Below are 24,800 nucleotides of genomic sequence, written 5' to 3' on the forward strand. Positions count from 1 at the left end.
GAAAGACATATCCAAGATTAAAACTTGTTGAAATAATATCACAATGATCTTTGTTTGGTCTCCCATTACAGTACACAAATCAATTCTCTTCATTCATGCTTCTGTCAAATATTTGCCAATCATCCATCACAGTTCTGAATGGGGTGAAAAACAACCCCACAACAGATTTGACAACACTCTTTGCTTGCTTCTATAACAGCCTCATCCCATCACATAGAATGAGGCAATTCACTTAGTTAACCTCCAACTGGTATGGCTTGGTGTATTTGTACACATAACTTCTTACACACTAGTCTCTTACAAGGACTAGAGTGAGTTGATGACACAGAGCTGAAAGTATAGAGACCTCTGATAAGTGGTGACATGATCTAATATCTCTCTTGCTGCTCACCAGTAGAGTCAGTCATGGAGTAACCATCAAATGTCATGTTTGCTTCAGCTGCAATCAAAGTTTGTTGACCTACACATTGTCACCTCATCATTAGCTGTCAGCTGTACTGATTCTGAAAACAATCCTCTCCATGGATGGCTAGCAGCAGAGGGTCAAAGGTCACAGGTCAAATATTCCAATAATTCCTGTGTTCCTGCCAGTCCATCTCAAACATGACCATCAGTTGTCACAGTAAGACCTGATAACTGTCCCCTAGTTACTGACCACTAACTCCTGAGTTGTAACTTGACATTGAGACTGTCCTCACCTGGCCCATGCAAAGCTCTGGGACATAAATGACCTCTGTCTGCATTGACTACAAACCAAAGGTCCATAACAAACGGAATCCTCCGTGTCAGCACCAAGGGAGGGTCATTTTATGATCTTCAAACCGTCCTGTCTTCACTGACTGTTAGTCATGGGTCCAAACATGACGGTCACCTTAAAAACTCATGTCTTTACTGACCAGCAGCCAAGGGTTTACAACATGACCTTGAAAACCCTCCTGTCTTCACTGACCGTAAGCCAATGGTCATAACATGACCTTGAAGCCATCTTCTCTGTAGGAGTAAAGCACCAAGGTCACACTGCTCCTGATGAGAAAGATATAGAAAGGAAAAATACTTCAAACTCTCCATCTGAGATAAAAATAGCTTTTTACTTTTTATACCTATCATAGTCTCATGATCATAAATTTGCCAACTTCCTGGTTTCAATCATTTGATTTCTTGCACAAGTTATCTTGAGTGCGTAATACGGAGTAAATAAGTGAGATAAAGTTTAGTGTTCACAGTGACACTGTCTATCACAGAGCAATCACTGCACGAGAGCATGTTCATTTACTAATTTATCTATTTGCTTATTCATAAAAATTGATTCAATTATCTATCAATCTATCTGTCTATCTACCAATAGTACACCTATCCTCTTGATCTCTACCTGATGAGTATATTACTGACACAGTAGTCATAAACAGTAGGATACTGTATTTGCCATATATTTTCACAGGGTTTTTATTTGCAAGAGTCGGGTGCTATTCACAAATTTAACAGCGTGCAATTTACCTCTGATCCCAACATGTTTACATAGCAGTACAGGTACAACATACAAGTATGTAACAAGAACATAATCGTGCACGTGTCTAAATCATGTTTGTATGTGTTCTCGTACATCGTACTAACTAGTACTAGTACCGTGAATGCCGGCATTATTCCATTGATCTTTGGAAGCATTTTAGGAACACATCATAGTATTAGTAATTCTCAACGCTTTTTTGTACGCTTATAGCACTTTTGCTATCAATGCAAGATCACTACTTTTGCCTCCTGAAAATGAGTGATTGATGCTGATATACCCTTTTATTGATGTTACTCATATGACTGCAAATTAAACCACTCCCAATATTGTTGGAAAGTCGTGATTCGCAAAAAGAATTAAGACTTGCTGAATATGGCATATACAGTACATATTGTTGGTATTCCATGGGATCCTGCCCCATGACCCCAAACATGCACACTGACATTTACTACAAACTTTTCCTGAATATTAAGTCATGAGTATTAAGTTCCAGTTTAGTATTGCCATTTAATGGAATTTAAAGAAATTATCTCCATAAAAGGTCATTGGGGTGTAGGCAATATTGATATCCCTGAACCAGTCACAAAAGATACTGGGCATAATACAACTAATCTACATAAATCCATAATCACCTATCCCTCACAGCGACTTGTCTACCTTTGCACTATGGTACAATATACAGTGGATCTTTATAGGTTCCCCCCGAGGCCTGCCAGTGTAGAAGTCTGCTAAAGGGAGCCCTCTACAGTTTATTCTTTACAGCTTTATCTATACTTCAGCTACAACTACCATTCAGAAATCCATCCTGCTGTGTTGGAGTTTACTGTAACACATCATCGGTTTAGAACCAGAAGGGCTTTATCACAATTTTGGGGGGTATCAAGTTGTTGGTATCATGTTATAGAGCTTGATGTCGTCTACATTATGGCGTCAATTTTACATAATTTTCATTTTTCAGTAAAATGTTACAAATTTAAACCACAAGGGCAGTATTTCACCTGATATTTGCAATAATTCTTATAAATCTACCCATGTTGATTAAATAAACTTTTTGTTTCATGAAAATTGATTGTTTCGCTTTTATCTACGCTCAAATCTTGATAGCGCCCTTTTGGTTCCTAGCTGACGACATGCACAAATCCATCAATAAAATCAAGTATTTAAAATTTGATATCAGCGACTCACCCATTCTTCTCTTCTTTCTTCTCCTTCAGCTCCAGTATTTCATCAGCGATTTTGTTGATGTAATGTCTGAATTTGTTGTATTTCTCTGTCACCGTGCTGATTCCTGCTCTGAAGGAACTCTCATCACCATCAAACTTTACACAGAGGGGAAGGATGGGGGTAAAAACAATGGAGAAATAGAGTACACATCATTAATGTTTATGTTTGATGAGTAATCGACTATGAAGCCTAAGGGCTTTACTTTCACTTCTCTATACAGTAACAAGGTCTCTCTATTACCTAGCTGAATTATTTCCTTATAAGAGTCCGATGTTATGATTCTTATGTTCAGGCACAGATTATTGGTCTACTGGTTCATAGTTGTTCATACTGCTTTTTACTGTTTTGACTGCAGTCAATGCATAAATGGGTCATTCCAGCACAGCTTTTCTTTTTTTCACCTATATACATCTCACTCAAACAACATTATTGCCTTAAAAACTCAGATTTTAGTAGAGATAACACAGAGAGGTGTTATTAAAGCACCAAGACTGAGGCTGTTAGTCAAACAGTTGCACTTTCTGAAACTAGCCCCTGTTTAAGTAGAAGACAAAGAACAAAATACATTTGATACCAAAAAAACCCCACCAAACCCCCCCACCCCAAAAAAAAAAAAAAAAAAAAAAAAAAAAAAACCAAACAAAAACACCATGACTGTAAATGCCTGGTCTTTGGACAATAATATTTGGGATTAAAAAATAAAATACATACAGGGCAAGGACACAGTGTGCAACATTATTGCTGTGTCAGAAATCTTATCATTGTTCTCTATTCTATTCTAAATAAAGTGCAGTTCCATCATGCCAGACAGTAAACATATCACAGCTGGTCCATACTGCAGAGTCTGGCTTACCTCTATCATTGCTGCCATGTTCTTTAGCACACTCAGGGGAAGATCAACCTTACAGAGGGAGAAAGCACAGAAAATGTCCAGCATGAAAAATGTCAGCAGTTTTAGCTACAAGACTCCTACATTTTAGATGCAGAGATTTAAAAAACAAGTCAAAATGTTTCACGATTCCACCATAAGTCTGAAGGCCGTCTTGGAGGAGACAAGATAATAACATGCATAATTATAGAGGTGTTATTTTGAGAGAGAATACTCCTTGAAAACTGGACTATGAGAGCAAGAAATCACAAAACATCTTTTTTCTATATTCTGCACGAAGAAAGTGTTCCTGGATCTTACAGATATAGATTTCTTTCCACATTGAAATCAAAATAATGATACTTTATAGGAAAGTAGATAACTCCAGCAAAGTAGTCTACTTTTAATTCAACCTTTCTCCATCCCATACAATTTGATGGGTTGCCGCTGTTAATTTGATATACTTACTGCAATGACTTGAACAGTGCATCGAGATGAAAACATGGCAAGGATGGGTTCTATTCGGAGTTGAATCTATCAACGACAAAACAAAAGTCCAAGGCAAGAACGAGAATAAATGATCCACAGAAACAAAGTGACCATGAGGACATGTGAAAAATTTTACACTATACACTGAAATTTATCCCCTTCTGTCACAAACCTTTGCACATAATGGATTATAGTAACTTATTTGGAAAATTAATGATAGAACATTATCTTGCAAAGGAGTTTTAAAGTCATTCCTATCTGACTTACACAAAGAAAAAGAGATGAATGCATGAGAAAGAGGAAACTGTTCTTTCATGGTGTGACAATAAAGGGGAGTTTGGATTGTGTGCAAGGAATTGAAGTGTCACAATTCCTTGAAAGAAGCTGCCTGCTATCAGTGTGTTGATCTTTGCCAGAACTAATTCATTTTTACATAAGTCCTCATAAGACTTCACATTAGCAATACAGACGTATTTTCCTTGTAAACTTAGCTTTCATAATCCATTTAGGAGCATCTTTTTCTTTTTTTTTCCCCCACAACTAGGGTAAGGTTGGAATTAGTTCCTACACACTTCATGAGAAAAAGGAAACAAACAATAGATTAGGGTTTACAAGTAGATCAGTGACTCACCTGAAACTCGCTTCTCTTCCGTGCATTGTTGTCTAACTTCTCCATGGTAACAAAACGTACCCTGTACTGAGGGAGGATGGTGCTTGGGATGCTGTCTATGGTGTTCTTATTTCTACTCACTACCTGTGGAGTTTGGTCTGTGGTCTCACTGAAGGATGATATGTATATTAAAGCACATCATGTAAGACAGACAATTAAGCATGCATTACCACTACTGGAATGAGAATATATTTCAACATGAAAGACAAAAGTTAGTTGAATTTGTATTTTGAATCACTACATTGATTAAGGCAAATGTATGTTTTCATACTGGAAGAAAAGGTGATCATTTTTTTTTTCTTTTGCGCCATAATGATTAAAAATCATTCATTTCATGGTAATTTCCTCTCAACTAGTGATCATGGTGAAAAATACATTCATCTTCATTTTAACCCATATCGGGCCAACTACGGGATATTCCGCAGTTCGTCCGAACGCCGCAGAGGCCATATATGGAATATCCTGTAGTGAATGAAATGACATATAAACAACGTCATTCAGAAGTTTTTTTACCTTCTAACCTTTGACAACATATCCCAGAATGCTTTGCTACACTGTCTGTGATAATTCAAGGTTTTGTCAGTCGAACGCCAACAATATCATAAAAATCATCGAAAAAAATGTGTGTTTACATGGAATAACGCAAATAACCACGAAGCGTCAGTGGGTGCCATCGACAGCTGTACAGAGTGCTCGATTTTGGATTTTCTGGTTTGGACACTTGCAGGGCAATGATTCAACTGTGATAATAGTCTGACATGTACATCCACATGTATGTACAATAATTGTATAATTCAGTCGAAACTGAAAAGCTGTATCTATCGTGACAAGTTTCGCTTCAACAAACTATAGAATGCACACATTATACTATCGATTTCTCGTGCACTCGCAATGGCTTCATCATCATAAACATAAACATAAACCTGCAATTATTGTATCAATGGTCATGATATCTATATGTCCAGAAAGCTGACACTCTGATCATTTCATTTCCGGTACTGGATGTGTAAAATTACAACATTTGCTATTTCTAATCCATGAATGAAAGCAAACAAACAAATTGATTTCGTAACTTTTGGATTACTGTACTTCACTTCTGCTGAGTACTATGACTGCACTGTGCATTGAATGGCAGCATGTCATACACCATTTTACAGGGAATTTTTATCCTCTTTCAGATGACATATAACTTGTCTATGTTTTGTTCATTGTTTGCTAGTGAAGAGCGATTGTTTTGAGAGTTGTCTGCCTGTCTGCGTGTGTGTGCAAACGGTGCTGGGCCACTGTGGTGTTTGTTTACACAAGTGCGTTGGCCCGATATGGGTTAACAGGCCACGATGGAAGGATTCACGTACACTTTGTTGATGCTGGCTTTCTGCTGAATGTGATCCACCAGATTGTAGAAGGTTACCGAGGACTCCACAGCACTTCTGTCCTTGTCAAATGAGCGAACCTGGTAAACAATATACAAAAGGAATTGCTGCTGATTTAGCACTTTACAACTAGACAGTGAAAGTGAAGGCATAACTTTAGAAGCAAACACATATTAATGTGAAACATAATTTGAATCCAAATTATGGCCTTCCACCTCATAGCTAACATTTACGTCATAACCACTGGGAAAAGAGTGAATTCCTCTGTTGTATCATCACTGATGATGGCCAGAATTTATCTGCTTCTGCAAATATCAAATACGTACCAGTCTGCATGGAATAGGTACAAATGTATATACCGAGGTGGGTTCATATCACTCATATTCCATATCTAACTTCGTATCAGTCAGTCAGTCAGTCAGTCAGTCAGTCAATCATGCAGTCAGTAGTCAGTAGTCAGTCAATAGTCAGTCAGTCAGTCAGTCAGTCAATCATGCAGTCAGTAGTCAGTCAATAGTCAGTCAGTCAGTCAGTCAATAGTCAGTCAGTCAGTCAGTCAGTAGTCAGTCAGTCAGTCAGTCAGTCAGTAAGTTAGTCAGTCAGTCAGTAAGTCAGTCAGTCAGTAGTCAGTCAGTCACTCAGTCAGTCAGTCAGTCAGTCAGTCACTCACTCAGTCAGTCAGTCACTCACTCAGTCAGTCAGTCAGTCAGTCAGTAGTCAATCAGTCAGTCAGTCAGTAGTCAGTCAGTCAACCAACCAACCAACCAACAAACCAACCAATCTATCTATCTATCTACCTATCTGTACATACGGATAAACATACCTTGATGAGAGGATCCGAGTCCTTCAGAATGACGAGATGAGAAATTCCCATGAAACGACAGAAATCTTGAGCTTCACCGATACTCTGAGTATCATGTGGCATGGGAAAGATAAATGTGCACAATATTTACCATACTGGCTGGAATTCTTGAAGATTACATGTGGTCAAGTTTCTCCATACAACATTTTACACTAAAAGGGCTATGCATAGCACTGATGGTATGTCAGCCTGAAAACTTCGAATTTCCATTTTGGACAGAAAAGCCAAAGAAATATTCACAGTCAACTAGTAGATACTCAAGATTATTTTGAGTTATATCTGAGTCTTCTTGTACTATGCCAAGTTGATAACTACAGCTTACGGCATATACTGGAACTCTTTTAGCTTTCTTGCCAGTACACACACATGTTATAGTGTAATAACAGCTACATGTACTTTCCAGTATGTAATTCTGCAGTATATGAATTTATCACATTTTCAAAAAGCTATAAATACATTTCCTTACACTGTTCTCAGTCACATGACTAGTCATATGACTAGTCACATGACTTTGTGAGTGAAATCATGAAGTCACTGTACTCACCAAGGCATTGTCATAGAGGAAGTCTGCTTTGAGTCCTGCAGCCCACAGGTTTCTCACCACTTTGATACGATCTTTCACCAGGCTGCTACTCCCAATGGATATCACAAGGATGTCATATGCACTGAAGGGCTGATATATGGGGGGGGGGGGGGGGGGGGGGATAACAAATATTACAATTAGAAAAGGAAATATCATTTGTAGTGCTGATGTACCGCTACAAATCAATGTGTTTGGGATAAAATCTAACATGATCATTTCTAACCAAATATTCTATCTATCGCATTCTATTATTCTATTACACCATTTTTCTTCTTTTGGTCTTCCATGAGTTAATGCTAAAGGAACAAATATAAATTATAATACAAGTTTGATCTTTATCTTCAGGTTTCATCAGAAAATATTGTTGTAAGAGAGAATATCATGGTACATGCTGAGGCAATAGATTTCGATATCCCCCACAAAAGACGGTATATTTCTACACATGGGTTAGACATGATGCGGGAAGATCTTACAAAATTTCCTGACACAGGTATTAATCTGTCACCAGAAACAAGTCTGACACGTTACAACTCTCTGGATGCAGTCTATTTCAAGGTAAGAAACATCGTCTGTTGGTGTTTGGCATTAACATTTACACACCATTGTGCTGGTGTATGCCTAGGATCCGTTCCTTTCACAATTTTATCCTTGTTCCTGGAAGTTGTTGTTTTTTTTTCTTATATTAGATGAGATGACTAAAAATATGCTTGACAATAAAGTTTTAACAAATATTTCATAAGAGTAGATGAGATTTTAAAAAACAGCTCACATTGTACTTGCAAGTTCAATTTCACAACACTAAAGGAGTTGACAGCGATAGAAAAGATGACACTGGGTGTATCTTTGTGTTTGATTTGGAGTATTTTTGTGTATTAGTGTGAGTGATTGTGTCAGCATTAGTGGTGTATGTGTATGTTTATGTGTGTGTATGAGTAAAAGCAGCTGAGTAGATTCTCTATGTCTCTACAGCTGTATGTTATGTAAGTATATGCCTGTATGTGTGTGTGCTTTAGTGTTATCTACTACTAATACTTGGCTCCGCTCGGAGTGTGCTCACCGGGTCAGGGGTTGGGTCAGACTGGACGGCCGAGATGATCTTCTCAAAGGAGATGCTGACCCCTACAGCCAAAGGTCCGGGTAGTGATTGCTGCATGGAGTGAGGCTTCTTGAAACCAGGGATCTATACCAACACACAACACAGTCTCATTATTATATCTCACTGACTTTAATGTCATGTTCAATTATATGAAGGAGGGCAATATTACAAGATATGAAACAATACAGATTGCAAAGAAAGGGGCTTCTTGAAACCAGGGATCTACATCAAGACACAACACAGTCTCATTGTTAGATCTCAAAGACTATATTCTCATGAGCAGAATTATATTCAAATATATGAAGGATAGCAATATTACAAGAAGATTATGAAACAATACACAATCCATGAATTCCGAAACTCCAATAAGTGGGGCTTCTTAAAACCAGGGATCTATACCAAGACAAAACACAGTCTCACTGTTAGATCTCACTGACTTTATTCTCATGACCAAGCTGATATTCAAACATTTGAAGAATAGCATTGATACATGATATGATTCAATGAATAATCCACAAAACTTCTAACAAAAATTAACAATTTGGTACAAATATTGCTCTACTATTTGGCCAGTCAACTTCATTTTCATAGTTTCTAGTTGCTGTGAAACTGAACTGAAAAATGATTTAAAATTCTAATAATTTCTCATTTCTTGTCAAATTGATGACAGTAAAAGCATTAATCATCATTGCTTTTGAAAGACATTTTAATTGTAGTTTCAAGAGTGTGATGCACACATTTCAAAAAATTAAGTGAAGAATATGAGATGTTTTTTCTGGCTGTCATTATCCAGAGACTCCAACTCTCCCGTTTTCGATGGGAGATCTCCCGCCGAAAACCCATTTTTGCAAAATCTCCCGTTCTCCCGCTTGAGATTTAATTTCTCCCGCCCTGGCTCTGTGTCTCCCGTTGGAAAGGATTTCTTACTTATTGCTATCGTATGTTGAAAAAATAAACCTTAGATAGCACCAGAGAGCATCTAGAACCCTAGGAACTTCGCGCTTCGAACACATCAACTTGGAGTCTCCCGTTTGCCAGGGGTTTCGGGCAGGAGAATCTCCAGATCAGAAGGTGCTTGGGGTTGGAGTCTCTGCATTATCTGTATCACTCTCTCATCCTCCTACCAATTTGTCGTATCTACCACCAGCAGCCAACACATCCATAGAGGGCTTCTTTCTTCGGTGTCCAACATTGGCCACAAACTGGAAGATAACACCTGAGAAGATCTGGATGTTGTACACCAGTCCAACATTGATCAGCATCTAAGAGACAGAATGCAGAGATTTTGTTATCAACCCTACAACACAAACAAAGACACAAACAGACATACACACATACATACACAAACACACAAATACACACATCCACAAACAGTACAAGTTACAATGACTGTATCACTTACGAATAGTAAGAATGTCAAACTAACAGCCTGTAAAGAATAGAGCAACATGAAATGACAACCAAGATGTATCACTAGGGACGAACTCGAGGGAGAGGGTTAATTCTTTGTTGCAATCTGATAAATCTTTGTTGCAATCTGAACAATGTAACAAGAGTACAGAAAAGAGAAGCACTCATTTTGATTCATTAGCGAGTTCACTTCACAACTGCATGTGTATACATCATTACAATGTTTAGATGTAAACTTGAAGATTACAAGCAGCAATAATCTCATCCAGGGTTTAACTTTGCCACCACTGGTCACACTGTTCACGCACCTATATTCATGACATTTGTCTCAAAGGTCACTGAATATTAAAGCTGGTTATCAGTGACAGCTTGGCACCATATGTACAAGCATGGTTATCTAAGCTGAAGATTTATCAAAATCTACATGTTGCTTCATGTTCAATTATTACTGCATAAAACAGAACATAGAGATATTACCGGTAACCTGACTCCAAATATCTGGGCCTGAGATATGATGACTTCCAGTTCATGTAGGGCCTGCTTGACCATCAAGGCATTAGGGTTGTTTCCTCTGGTCAGAGGCTTGAGTGTGGTGGTCAGCTTGCTGAGTGAACACTCAAGCTCTATGTACTGGTACAAGTTTGCCACCTTAACAACAAAAAGAACAAAAGTTTTCCAGAGTATTTCTGTTCAACTCAGCACAAAATGCTAGACACATTGTATACATATTTAAGATCTTACGTATATATAAAAAGGGGTTTAGCAAAGTTGTCAACGAGGACAATATCTTTATCCATAAATAAGAAAATCTACTTGAGTAACTCTTAGATTGACACTTTTTATATTCTACATAACCACCTACCGAGCAGAAGACAATATTTCTTTGTCAGAAAAAAATGATAGAGTTTAAAATGAAAATCAATCACGACTACTATCAATCAAAAGCTGACCAGTGTTGCAAAAGAGATCATCAATCTGCTGATGACTTGAGTTTTTAAAACACAGTCCATGACTAAGGGAGTGGTAGCCCCGTCTAATAAACTCTGTTCATGAAAATGACTGCACCATGAATCATATTGGTTAGAGATGTGATCGTGTTATCATTAAGTTACGAGATTTGAAATTGGACTTGATATACATGTACTAAGAAGGAACAGGACTAAAATGAGAGAGAGAACTGCCTACCTGCTGCTCTGTGAAGGACATGCCACAGAGCCTGGTCTGGGTCTGGATCTTGTTGAGTTTCTCAGTCCTGGCCTCGTTCAGAGTCCTGTACACAATAGAGTGCTGGTCCTCTGTCACTCCACAGTGATTCAAGATGGCCGTCAAGAGACCCGTATGGTTCAGACGGATTGTGTAATTCCTTGCCTGTCCAACAAACCAAAAAATCAGCCACTCACCAACTAGAACTCAATATTCCTCCTAAAAAGCAAGCTGCCCTTGATATACTCTACTTGACCATAGCTTGTCATCTATAGATGACATTATCTTATAATTTGATCATTTTGCCCCTTCATTTGGAACTAAAACATCCTAACACATTTCTTTTTTAATCAACACCAGCTCATCAGGGATTTTTTGATAAGGCAATTTTAATTCAGTCAAAGAAACAATGCATGGACATAATACAAGCTTTTAAAAATCCTAGTATGCATCCACATTTATGCCTTACAGTTAAACGGAAGTACACACTTACAGTCGGACCTCGATTATCTGGCCACATTGGGACCGGTGGGTGTCCAGATAAGCGATTTGGCAAATCCTCAGAGAGATTTGGACCTCAGATAGAAAGGGGTTAAACTAAATTCAAATTGGCATCAATTCTTACTTGCCACGAAGATAGAAGGGAAAGACAATATAATGCAATGAATTACTAAATCAGTACCCATCAGTTGAGTATCAACTTGAAGAATGTCAGGCTCAAAAACTATGATATACTCCCACTTCTTGTAAACTTATCAGTGTCTTTACTAGAAAAGAAAGGGGAAAAACTGTAAAATGAAGAGAAATGAGTCTTTCTTTAAAGTTAGTCTACCCAATCATATTAACCTGTAAGTCTGGGAACTCATCGATGATTTCACTGACGAGATGGAGTGTCTCTGCATCAGGCAGGAGGTTGCCGGGCGTGTTGGTAACGATATCAAAGGCACACTCAGTCAACTCTCTGGGGTGACTACCAAACAATTTCTTCTCTCTGTACACCTTCTCTATAGAGTACCTTGAGACACATGGAGACAGATGCACACATCAACAAACACCCACATATGTAATCATGCTTATCATCACTCAGGCCAAGGATCTCAGTGGAAAGTATAATTCAACTTTTCAGCATGAATGCCCTTGACACGAGTTTTGGTACATGATGAAACAGCCATATGGGAACACCACATGATAGACATTGATCACTCAATAACATGAAGGTTAGTCTGAGAAAGTCAACAGCAAAATTTAGATACTGGCATCAATAACTTGAGTGTGATAGGAATACAAGAGCTGCAAATCAATGAGTACACTAGCACAATTTTCAGCTATCATTAGGCATCTTTCTTGTGTATCACACAGGTAAACCAAAACATTGGTGAAGTGCTCATATAAGTTACTAACAGCTAACACTACAGATTTAATGCCAGCTTGTGCCAGTAGTCCAGGTGGCTTGCACATATAAACCAAAACACATGAATAAATTGGAAAGTGTATATCGCATAATTGAACTTTGCAATTAACAAATTTGATACTCTCATGGTTTTTAAAAAAAGTGACTACAATTGGTACATATTACATGTATATATATTTGAGATGGACATTAATACAATGTGTCGACGGGTTGCGTCAAAATAAACTCTGAATGCATGATTACCCGGAATGCAAAATGCTATCATGAACTTCAACATAATGACACACAACAAAAACACCCAGAAATTTTACCTTTTCAAGTTCGTTACATTGTTTCTCGCCACATATCTGGCAAAGGGCACCTGTGTACAGATAGAGAGGGAATTGTGCTCAGTGCAGCTTGTTACTTGATCATGCATAACAAGAAGAATTTCACTTTACAAATCAATACAAATTATGAGACATATGTTTTTCTCATTTAGTGAATAAGTTTGTAGATAACTACATGTCTTAGTATAGATGAATAGTGTCTTTCACACATGCTGTCTACTGTAACATTCATACTCACACCTAATCAATATTTCAAAGCCAATCATTTCAAGTCTGTTGCAGCTGTGCAATTATGCCCTCGTCAATCTATATATCTATATATCGATTTGCCTAATTATCTACTAAGTTCCTCCACTATTTCTTTTGAATTATTTATCTCACCCATTCTTAAAATAACCATCTCAATCTCCCAATATCATAAATTCAGTTATGCGTACCCGAAGGTCAAAGGGCAACATGAGAATGCCACCGCTGTGGTCCATGAAGTGAGCACACATCTCACTGTGTTCATACAGCTTGGTCTTTGGCAACAAGAGCAATGTATTTATTCTGATAGCACCATGTTTCTGGAATATCCGCTGCACAGTGTCATACACCATTTGCTGTGTGAGGGCAGTCTTCATAAGAAAACCCTGTGAAGAGTAAGGAAGAGGAAAAAAAACAAGAACTTAATTATACAGTGCTTCGAACAACACACAAAATTTACCCACTAACTTTGCTCTATCTATATAAATCTAGTATCGGAATGAACATGACTTCTCTTAATTTTAGTACAACACAGGATGGAGTTGTCAAAATACATCAATAAGTGAAGCAAAAATTAGTATATATTCTTATTTCAATCTTGGTATTTTGACAATGTTATGGGACACTGTTTACAGCAGCTCTTTGATTCATCACTAGAATTGCACAAATCCATGATAATCCCGTGGAGGACGGTTTGAATTTGCTACAACACGAACTTGCTATAGATACCTGCCTGAGTATACTCGGGACTCGTCCTCAACGGTAATGATTCATCTTCTCAATGATTATACTGTTAGCTATAGCGGCGCTGCACATTACCCATTTTTTCTACTGGTCAAACTTGTGTGTCGGACCAGTAGGTGCCATTTTTTTTTAATTCTTAACTGGTCCATGCCTGAAAATGTTACTGGTCTGAGAGTGATTTTTACTGGTCAGGGACCATTGGACCAGTGCCAGTGTGCTAAAGATATGAAGATATGCAGAGTTGTGGCAACTCTTCACCTCTTCTGCTTTAACATTTTCTGTAACCTGAGATTGAACCACAGCTTCTGCCATCCACATTACTATGATATCCTTGGTGATGTGGCTAAATTTGGTCAAAAGCCTAGCAATGTGTCCCAGAACCTACCTTGTGCATGTCAATGTCATAGGTGAAGTCAGCCACAGGTCTGCTCTCTACAGAGAAGAGTTCTGTCATGAGATAGCGGTAAGCCTTGGTCTGCTGGTTGGATACGGTCTGACGAAGCATCTCCTGCAGACGGGCATCTTCCATCTGGGGCGGAGGAAGGAGCTTACTCTCCAAGAGCTCTTGAGAGGTGGGTCGCTCCTTGGGGTCATGGTCCAGGAGCCAGCGGATGATGGAAGCCTCCCGGCTGTCCTGGACCTCATCAAAGTCTTCTGGGAGTTGGATGGATTCCTGCAGGAAGCATTGTGAAAAACACACTCACATCTTAGCCAAATGATACATTCTACAACTTTCCTATTGATTGCAAAAGTCAAGCTATTATTTTTAGTACGAAAACTTACTCAGAATCATGTGCTAAATATAAGCATATATTTGCATATACAAATATCTATTTCCATACTAAACCTTACAGAGAATCATTTGCAATGTATTGTTTGAAGAAGTGCAGACTGTCTGCAGAATATAGTGTTTGTGTCACTATCTGAAAATGACCCATTTAATCTTCTTACATGAATCATTTTAGTTTGAATTTCTCTGCAAATCATCCAGCAGCCAAGTCACATACAGTATACCACTGCTCTTTGAACATGTATCAAACTAAGTTACGTGAATAAAAATGTAATGTTACCGTGAGAATGAAACATTGACTACAGAAAATATTTTCAGTGGAATAAACTTTGCTTTTTTGTGCTACAAAAATTATGTAATGATCACAATGCTGATTACTAGGACACTGAAAAGTATGACATCACATCACTACTGCTAAAGTATTAACTCTTTGAAGACGGGCTGATATTGCTACAACACACATTTCCCGTAGACAATTGCCTGAGTATATTCGGGACTTATCCTCAACGGGTTAATGAGAAATTTTTATGATGTGTTCACTCCACAGACCCACCTGTCTCAGCTGACCAAGTATCTTGACCCTCTCCATACCAGTGGTGAGAGCTCGGTAACACATCTCAAAGAAGATGATCCCTAGACTGTAGATGTCAACTTTCTGTCAGGAGAAATCAGTCACAAAGACATGGAAATATTCAAATAATAATGAGCAAACGGACCAATATTCCAGAATAAAACATGACATATCTCAGCATAACTTGAATATACCATATAGTGCTAAAAAATTATAAGCATACATTGCATCTAATCCATTCTTGACACATTGAATTCTGTAAATGTTTTAATGACACAAAGACTGACTCATATCTGAAAAAAGAGTAGTCGTGAAGTGACGATGTGACAGTCTTTTCTTACAGCTTGGGTCAGAACCAGGTTTGCCCACAAACATTCGGGCCAGATGAGGTTGTTTAGAACCAGTTTTCATGGCAATGAATAGCTATGACATCACACTTTGGTCCTCTGTAATATGCTGCAAAACTATAGCAAGAAAATTGCCTGATACTGATACCATCACTTCCACTTTAAATGACTACTGCTGCACACTGTCATGCTACACAGTTTTCTAGATATCTTATTGCTAACAATTCATATACACATATATTTCATGATAGGTGAATCTGGACATTTACGCACTCAAATATTATAATCTACAAAAGTTTTTCTACTTGTATAAAACCTTAATAAATTCAGACTGTTGGACATTTACCTGATTATAATGGCTGTTCTGAGCTTTGCAGAGCTCTGGAGCTACGTACAAGGCTGTCCCCACTTTCCCAGTCATGTGACCACCTAAAAAAATAAACACATAGCATAAAAACTCATGAAATCAATTAACACACACAAAGCACATGATTTCAAACCCAAGTCACGGTGATTCTCTTTATCAAACCTCAAAATGTTCATATTCAGATGCTAAACTATGGATATCTTAAAGGTAGGGAATCCCATTTGCATGCCTTAAATGAAGAGTTGTATAAATACAGTGGTATGTTGAAGAGAGTATCATTTTAGAAACTCCCATAAAGTATTGAAAGTGGAAGGTAACATGTAGTACATTTTTTTGACCGTTAGATTTTGAATTGAATTTTTTTCGGGGCTCACCGTAAATTCCAGTACATTTCTAGGCTACCTTTGCAGACCCATGCACCGCATGTGTGTCCATCATGTATATTTTGTGAAGAAAGTTCATCAACACTTACAAACAGTTCTATATACATTCTTGCCACACACTCTATATGTTATTACATCAGCTCTTGTACTTTTAGATTTGTGTTTATAGATAACAAAATAAAAGACTGCAACAAAAAGGCTTAAGTGTGGCTGACACACAGAACTACTGAGTAGTTGAGTTTTGTGCATCATTCAAATTTTAGATAACTGTTGACTTCCAAATTTCTAAGCAGTGGCCTAAGCAAGTCCCCTGAGGTTCATATTTAATGCTTTGCTGCATTTTGGGAGGTCTGTAAAAGGTATCCCCTACCTTTAAGTCGAATTGTGACTGAGTGGATAAGACTACAGGCTCTCAATTCAAAGGTTCCTGGTTCCAATCCAGTCTTTTGGTAGGATTGCTAGCTCCCCAAGGTAAAACACTTTACCCTATTTAAAGTGCTTAGCCCTTCAAAAGAAGCTTTACTTTGGTCCTGTGGTTACTTGCCAATAAGCACATAATGCATGCATGTGCTATACATTAGGGTCCAATTTCTTGCAAATCTGGGATTTCCAACAATCTCCTGAGTGGTTAAATTTGTGATCATGGGGTACGGCAATGTATGGTGGAATGTACCAGTGCACATCACATTCATGTCAGGAGCAGTTAATATTTGCACATGATTTAAAAGTTGGGAATAACACCAGACTCACAAAACGTGAAAAAATAAAAAAATTGCGAACTATATGGTGTATACAGTACTTACTTCCAAATGGCTGCATGAATTAAGAAAAGATTCTAATAAATCCAAATGAAGCTGATTATTGTTTGTTTATCTTTTTCTCATTGCCACACCAGTGACCTTATTAAAGTCTCAATGGACATACAATGACTGTACATACCAGTAACACATAGGCCATATTTTGTGGATGGAGTAAAGGCATGCACATGGAAACCACCACATGAAATGGCTTGACCTGGGGCCTGTTTCATAAAGATTGAGCGTAAGTTGCAATCAATCGCAAATTGCGTTTCATAAACAAGTTTGCGACTGATCACAGGAAACGCTCAATACATTGAAAGTTACGCTTGATTTTTCTTGAAATCAAGCGTAAGTGTCTTTATGAAACAGGACTTATGCTCAATATTGAACTTACGCTCGATTCAACGAGATACACTCAATTTATTGAGCATAAGATCAATCGCAACTCTTTATGAAACAGGCCCCTGATCAGGGCCCCGTTTCATAAATCTTGTTGTCAGTGACAACTACCACATTTCTATGACAAATTTGCTCTCAGTCAAACAGACGCAAGGATTTCAGTAGCTTGTAACAACTATGACAACTTGTCACTGATTACAAGTTTTATGAAACAGGCCCCTGATGACAGACACACCCACCTGCCATGGCTTCCTCTGATTGAGAGGAGTCGGTCAGTCTGCTATGACAGGACATCTCTGCAGTGACCACTGCACCCATCTGCTCCGATGTAGCCAGGCCAAAGTCGCCAATCTTGACCAGGTCATTCGAGTCCAAGAATATGTTGACTGGTTTTAAATCCCTGTGGATCATGCCCTGGCAAAAGACACATGATATATTCTGTTAATTTTGATTGATGTCAGAAGAGCCTAAGAGGAGCTTTGAGATCTCTTGGCATCAAAAGAGAATACCAAATGAAGAGCAAGTAAATTGGCTGGAAGATGAATCTTCTCTTACATGTGGAGAGCAGAGCAGAGTCTACTGACAAAACTTTACAAGAATCACACTGCTCAAATACTCATTACTGATTGGTCAACCAAGATTGTCAACTGATCACTAAACAGTTCTTGAGTTGGTGACTGGTAACATAATATAATCATTCTTAAACATTATCATTAGGAGTTCATTAAGTTTTAGTCACATTTGGACTACTCAGCAGTAGCGCAACCTAGATGCACTCAGTGAATTCAGAAATACAAATTGATAAATTAGGAGGGGGGATGGGCAACAGTACACAGTCTAGGAAAGCAGTAGAGATGTTTCCTAACTCTACATTTCTAGGAATTAAATATACCTTGCTTTTTCCAACCTGTACAACATTAATCAAATGAGGAAAACACACTTAATCAAGTCACATAGAATTCATTCAATACTACAACAGCACTTGCAGAGTGCAGACCTCTGCTAAGCAGCTCACTTGAACCCATACAAGCATGCTAAAATTTGCCCTTATTTCCCAACAATGATAAAGAAACCTATCTGTTATGTCTCAGACTGAGTAAGAGTCTACCTCATGCGCAGCTTAATGCAACTTGCACCTCGAGCACTACGTGCGCATATGCACACCTCAAATATGTGCAGCTTGAACTCCTTCTCCTTCAACCCCGTTTGTTGGCAATACTAATCCTTCAAACGATTTTTGTACAAAGTATCCTGGATCTCGACGAATATCCAGATCCTTACTAATTTTCAATCTGTGCCTTGTGTGATTATCAACTTTTCCTGTAAGTTTCATCCAAATCCATTCACAATTTATTGGCTAATTTTGCTAAAACACAAACAAATGCCGACAAAAACATAACCTCCTTGGTGGAGATATTATGAAATGGTTGAAGCAATTCCTGAATCATACAACCTAATGTGTCAATGGAAAAAAAAAAACATATCTCAGCTGAGAGAGTGAGAAACCAGAGTACATGAGCACTGAATGTTGAGGAAAAAGGTTTGATGAGGTACCTGGAGGTGAATGTGAACGAGTCCCTCAATGATCTCCCTGAAGTGGCTCCACAGCCTTCGTTTGTCTTCATACAGACCGGCATCGATGGCCGTCCTCAGTGTGCTCTTCTCACAGAACTCCATCTGAATGTAGAGATACTGCACTGGGGGCACCACCTGGCTGCTCTCTGCCTCCACATCATTCTCCTTCTTAGACCTGCCTTTATTTGACTGAGCAGAGCTCTCCTACAGTTGCACAAGGAGGTGGAAAATGCGTTCAGTTCTTTTTGAATTGTTTGTTTTGTTTCTCTTCTCTTCAAACAGTTCTTAATGCATTGGTATAAACACTGCAATACAGAGTCAAATTTTCAATTCAAATTATTGAGATATACATGACATTGTCAATACCAATTTGGGGTAATGGATCCAAACACAAATATGTGTGACGATTCCTTTAAATATGCTGACAAAACTAAAAGAAAAAATGCCAGGGCGTAATTAGCACTACTTCAAAAGCTTGATTTCATTATCATTCACTCTTAAAATCACCAAATCACCAATCACCAAATTTTCTTCAGTAACACCTGAATGAACAGTTGATCCACGGACATTTCCATACCTGATGAAATGATGGACGGCTGTCGGACTGAAGGTCCTCTGTGTCACTGCCAATAAATGCAATTCCATCAGATGACGAGTCTTCTGAATGATGCCTGTAAAATCCAGCACAGTAAGAGAAAATTTTTTGCTGATTTTACCTATGTCATGGTAAGAAGATGTAATAAAGACCACTAAAATATAGGTGAGTTTGTATCAGTAGCTACAACATCATTGATTCCTAATGCTTAATGTTAACATTTCAATTTGTGTGTGTGTGTGTGTGTGTGTGTGTGTGTGTGTGTGTGTGTGTGTGTGTTTGTGGGTGTGGGTGTGTGTGAATTGATATCTCAAATGCAAAGAATTACATTTCTATCATTGTGGCATTTTTTTTTCCTTCCCAATTTTATATCAGAGATGAAGAGTGGACATAACTCACATGAATGGAGAACAGAATACATCCTCCTCATCACTGGATGAATCATCATCATGTCCCATTAGACCAATGTTTCCTGACGAACTCCACTCAACAGAGGCATGGGCACCTTGGCAGCAGGAAGCAAGTAGGAACCAACATCACACAGCCATGATAAAGACATGAGGAATAATAACAGAAAGAGGGATAGCTTCATTAATGACTATCTGCATGCATGCTGTCAGATGGAATTATTGATGAGAAGAAAATTCTGCACAAGAGAAGAAAGTTTTAGACCTGATATACAGAGATAAGAACATAAATGGCGATGTTCCAAGTGGGAACAAAATCAAAGGCTGTTTGTTTCCCATAAACATTCAGTTCAAAGCATTCTGATTAATTAACCCTCATCTAGTCTTACAATTACACTTATTGTGATATTTCTGTAAATAGACGAAAAAGTTACTATTCTACAGGTAGTATTCTTAGGCACAGTTGCAAAAAATGGGAGGCAGGTAAGAGAGCAAATTTTGGACTCTCTTTTTGAATCCAGAAAGCAGCAATCCTTGTAACTCACTCAGCTTGAGGGCTTGTTCCTCAATGTTGTCAGACATACTGAGGCTATTCCTTGGCATCAGTGTTTCCTTGCCATTTGGTCTGTCTTTGTCTGTCCCGGTGGTTGTTCCCGTTCCCGTTAGGATTGATTCATTGCTGTCGGTTGACGGAGGTTCCTCAGCCACTTCTATCCAGGAATTGTAGTACCTGGCAGAACATAACAATAACAACAAAATTGTCTTATACTACTTGTTCTCTACCACACAAAAATGGTGAAACGTTTGTCAACACACTCATGACTGTAGATGAACAACTTTGCTGTGACTTTACATCTACAAGTACAGCTATTTTTAGAAAGTAAAATCTATACTCATCTTCCAGTGCGTCTTCAATATCTAAAAGCCTCTTTACCTTCAATCAAAGCTATTAGTACCCTTTCTCCACGTTCAACAACTTTACGATATATTTCATTCAGATTCAGATCCAGAGCCAAAGGTGTGTGCAGCAGCAGCCGTGAGACATAAAAGGTAATGTACATACCTGACAACATTTTCATGGTTGAGTCTGGACAGGAGTTTGACCTCTCTCGTGATCTTCTTGTTGAGTTCTCGGCTCTTTGGATTGAGCAGGATTTTCTTGATGGCATACAGATTTCCATCCAGTTTGTTTCTCACCTACACAGGAAAGAGATCACCTGTCACATCTCTGTAATACTCGGGTATCTAATCAAGTGACAATTACATGCAAAGCCAATTATTATCTGGAATAGCTCACTGTTCTTCATGTAGAACCACAGAATACATCAGAGATAGCATTAAGTAATAATTTCATTATTCACAAAGAACATTAACTATGTGGGGCAAATGTGTCTACATTATAAAAATCTTTTTAAATGTTTCTATATATGTAACAGAACAAACATACAGCTACTGTTGTTCATTCATTCTGTAAGAAAATGCAGCACTCCAATTTCGCTACAACTCTTCTCTATGAGGATGACTTTCTAATGCATGATTCTGCTATCATTATAGATCCCAAGGATAACAGAGGAGAGGGACGCACCTTGATGACGTTGCCAAATCCTCCTTTGCCCAGGAAATCCAAGAACTCAAACTCACTCTGGAGTCGAGACACTCCCAAGTAGATGTCAGATGTTGGAACTCCAGGGAAGTCTAGCATAGCTGGCTCTTCTACAGAAAATTGATATGTGAAAAATTCAATTTTGGTACTCTCTAAAGCTATCATCCTAGAATTTACTGTCCATATTTTGCTAAATTTCCAAGAAAAGCAAATATGAAATAGTAGTCATATTAAAGGAGAGAACACTTAATTGGAAATTATTTTGCTAACCAAGAAACTTGAGATATATGTCTATAGTTTGTAGTAGTTTGTGAGCATTTCAAATCTATACTTCTTTCTCTTCTGACCAGTTGGACATATGATAGATCTGAGATGGTGACCTGCCTCAGATATCAATCTACATAAGAAACAAACTGTTGTTAGTGAATTTCTATTTCTTCAACAAAATAGGAATTTTAAAGTAACAAATCTTAAAAGAAAGTGACTAGGATACCTTGGACCTTAAGATCCCCTGATGGAATACTGACAGGGTCAGGATTGCTGGACACTGTAGGCTTGATGAATGGATGGTCAAGTAATGACTGGACGGTGGCTCTCGCTCTCTCATCAATGTCAATACACCTGTCATGTAGAAAGAGGTATATTTGTCACAGGAGAAGCAAGATCCATAAAGAATTGGGGCCCAAGCATCATTAATCTCTTCATACATTATATGGATGTATGTCACACTCGTAACTGAAGTGTAACTAGTGAGACATATTTAAGACTTAGTATCCAAGGTATAGTCCACAGCAAAATACATTTCTAATTTGTTGATACTCAGCACAGCAACAATTTGTTTGTAACCTAATTCTCTAAAGATGACATAACCCAACCTCTTTTATGTAAAACTCATTGGCAGGAAGCTTTACCCCTTACAAGAAGTCAATATCTCTGTGTTTTCTGTAGTGTTGCTGTAAATTATTGAGTTGTGTAGTCTTGCTGTAAGACTAGCGAGTTCTGTAGTCTTGCTACATAACTGCCGATGGCATTAAGGAAATTATATCATTTGTCAATGATAGTACTTCATGGAGGAATCTTCAGAGGAAAGTTTTGTAACAAATCATAGTCATCAGAACTTAAGTTGCATAATGAAATATAATTCCCAAAACATTAACAGTGACGAGAGATTTCTTTTTCTTTTTCTTTTGTTCAGTTTTGGCTAAAAGTAGGCAATACAATTATTAGCCTGACAATATCACCAGTTAGGACACTTCATGAATATTTTCCATTGCATAAAATGTGAGTGACATGTCTCAAGTTATAAATGTAACAAGATATTTCTCTCACTCACTGAACCTAAGACCTTTCTGTTAACAACTCTTTATGTAAAAACCTAGTCACAATACAACATTTCGTACAGGAAATTAAGTTGAACAACTTATTTTTTGTGACAAACCATTTATTAAAAGGTGCTAAGTACTCTATACTCACAGTAATATGCAGTTCAATGTATTCATATTCATAAATGATGATTTTTTTTTTTGTGGACCTCTTAACCAGTTATTGCCTTCATCAGTTCTTACCAAAGAAATTTCTAATTTGTAATCATTAGTTGTTGCTATATTAGGCAAGTCTTTGGCAAGCTTTCTGCTGACCGTCCAAAGCATTCTTGTAGCAAAGGTATGCATAAAGTTTGAATTTGTTGGTAAACTGGTCTATTGTGATGAATTACGGCTTCATAAAGCCCCTTGTTTGAGCGGAACAGTAGAACGACAGTGAAACTGGCATCACAGGTACCATGGTATCTGCACACATACCTAGTGAGGAAATCATGCAAGTCTGCTGGCAAGTCCTGGGGCACTTCACACGGGTACTGCACCTCGGTGGTTCCAAGCATGAGGCCAAGCAGGAGAAGACCCTAAGGAAATAACATTGTTGGAATATCGAGACACAACCAACCACACAATAGACCAACGCTGAACAGCCTCGTCATCATTATGGTGATCGCGCTTTTTCCATTAGTGTCCCCTTCTCAGGAACAACCTCCCTAGTCACATTTAGTCCTCTACCTCCAATGGTATTTTCAAAAAGAAACTAAAGACTCATTTATTTCAAGAACAGAACTAATGATTTTGTAATTGTGGATTATTTGAACTCATAGTCAATTTCTATGTTTGTTCTCTATTAGAACCATTTTCATCTCAAGCGCTATATGAATTTTCTATATTCTTAACATCATTGTCATTCAAAAGTGATGAAACCTTCTCAATGATGCCATCAATGCCACATTCTGACATAGTCTTGAATAACGTCAGATGGATATTGTAAATATACAAGGAGACATACGTGTACAAATTCACATAAATGTATCTCCAGCAACAAAAGGCAAAAGAACATAAAAATCCTGCTAACTTAGAAGAGAAAGAACGGGGAAATAGTAATCCTACATTATCTGTCAGAGATAGCATGGAGGTATCACAGTCAAGATATAAGAAAGGCATCTAAAAAAAGAAATTGTAATTTCAGTATAAATCATGACTCACTTTGTGGCTAATTAATTTGCCATCGGTACAAAAGTGAACAAAAATCACAGGACAAGATATCATGGGAAAGAGAATTATGTGATACGACCACTAAATTCAAGACATAATGGCACATACACTCTTGTAATATTTTACTTTTCCATGACAATGTGACTCATTGCCAAAGTCCACAACCTTCACTCTTCCTTAGGTGAATAGTGTGATGTAAAGGGAGAGATAGAGGGAGACAGAAAGGGAGATTTGGGAGAGAAATTGTTCCAAGTGAGCACTTACCAGATCTAGGACATCTCCTTTTTTCCCTCCTCGTCCTCCGTATGTCTTGTCCTCACTGAATCTCACTGTCTGCTTGCTATCATTCACAGACTGCATCAACTCATTCAACCTACATCACCAGGGAACCAATGTTCAAGTCTCTGGGTTGGT

At 38.1% G+C, this 24,800-nt stretch overlaps 1 protein-coding gene across 1 annotated transcript in view; it reads right to left on the minus strand.

Annotated features, from left to right (window-relative positions):
• Positions 1-962: 962 nt before the first annotated feature.
• Positions 963-24,800, minus strand: part of LOC139718038 (eIF-2-alpha kinase GCN2-like) — a 40,811-nt gene continuing 16,973 nt past the window's right edge. The window contains exons 11-38 of the mRNA XM_071629527.1: positions 24,651-24,759; positions 23,652-23,752; positions 22,346-22,473; positions 21,835-21,962; positions 21,313-21,446; positions 20,795-20,979; positions 20,242-20,347; positions 19,825-19,918; positions 19,227-19,451; positions 17,912-18,086; positions 16,070-16,152; positions 15,359-15,460; positions 14,401-14,688; positions 13,463-13,657; positions 13,008-13,057; positions 12,132-12,300; positions 11,268-11,450; positions 10,560-10,730; positions 9,797-9,934; positions 8,634-8,756; positions 7,538-7,666; positions 6,955-7,038; positions 6,114-6,211; positions 4,720-4,867; positions 4,068-4,133; positions 3,585-3,632; positions 2,693-2,826; positions 963-1,023 (exon numbers count right to left, since the gene is read on the minus strand). Of these exons, the coding sequence (XP_071485628.1) occupies positions 963-1,023; positions 2,693-2,826; positions 3,585-3,632; positions 4,068-4,133; positions 4,720-4,867; positions 6,114-6,211; positions 6,955-7,038; positions 7,538-7,666; positions 8,634-8,756; positions 9,797-9,934; positions 10,560-10,730; positions 11,268-11,450; positions 12,132-12,300; positions 13,008-13,057; positions 13,463-13,657; positions 14,401-14,688; positions 15,359-15,460; positions 16,070-16,152; positions 17,912-18,086; positions 19,227-19,451; positions 19,825-19,918; positions 20,242-20,347; positions 20,795-20,979; positions 21,313-21,446; positions 21,835-21,962; positions 22,346-22,473; positions 23,652-23,752; positions 24,651-24,759 (3,655 nt within the window). The remainder of the gene's footprint in view (positions 1,024-2,692; positions 2,827-3,584; positions 3,633-4,067; positions 4,134-4,719; positions 4,868-6,113; positions 6,212-6,954; positions 7,039-7,537; positions 7,667-8,633; positions 8,757-9,796; positions 9,935-10,559; positions 10,731-11,267; positions 11,451-12,131; positions 12,301-13,007; positions 13,058-13,462; positions 13,658-14,400; positions 14,689-15,358; positions 15,461-16,069; positions 16,153-17,911; positions 18,087-19,226; positions 19,452-19,824; positions 19,919-20,241; positions 20,348-20,794; positions 20,980-21,312; positions 21,447-21,834; positions 21,963-22,345; positions 22,474-23,651; positions 23,753-24,650; positions 24,760-24,800) is intronic.

Source organism: Diadema antillarum, unplaced genomic scaffold, assembly GCF_040938485.1.
Source record: "Diadema antillarum isolate AM-2024a unplaced genomic scaffold, OU_Dant_1.0 scf00000087, whole genome shotgun sequence".
Classification (NCBI taxonomy): domain Eukaryota; kingdom Metazoa; phylum Echinodermata; class Echinoidea; order Diadematoida; family Diadematidae; genus Diadema; species Diadema antillarum.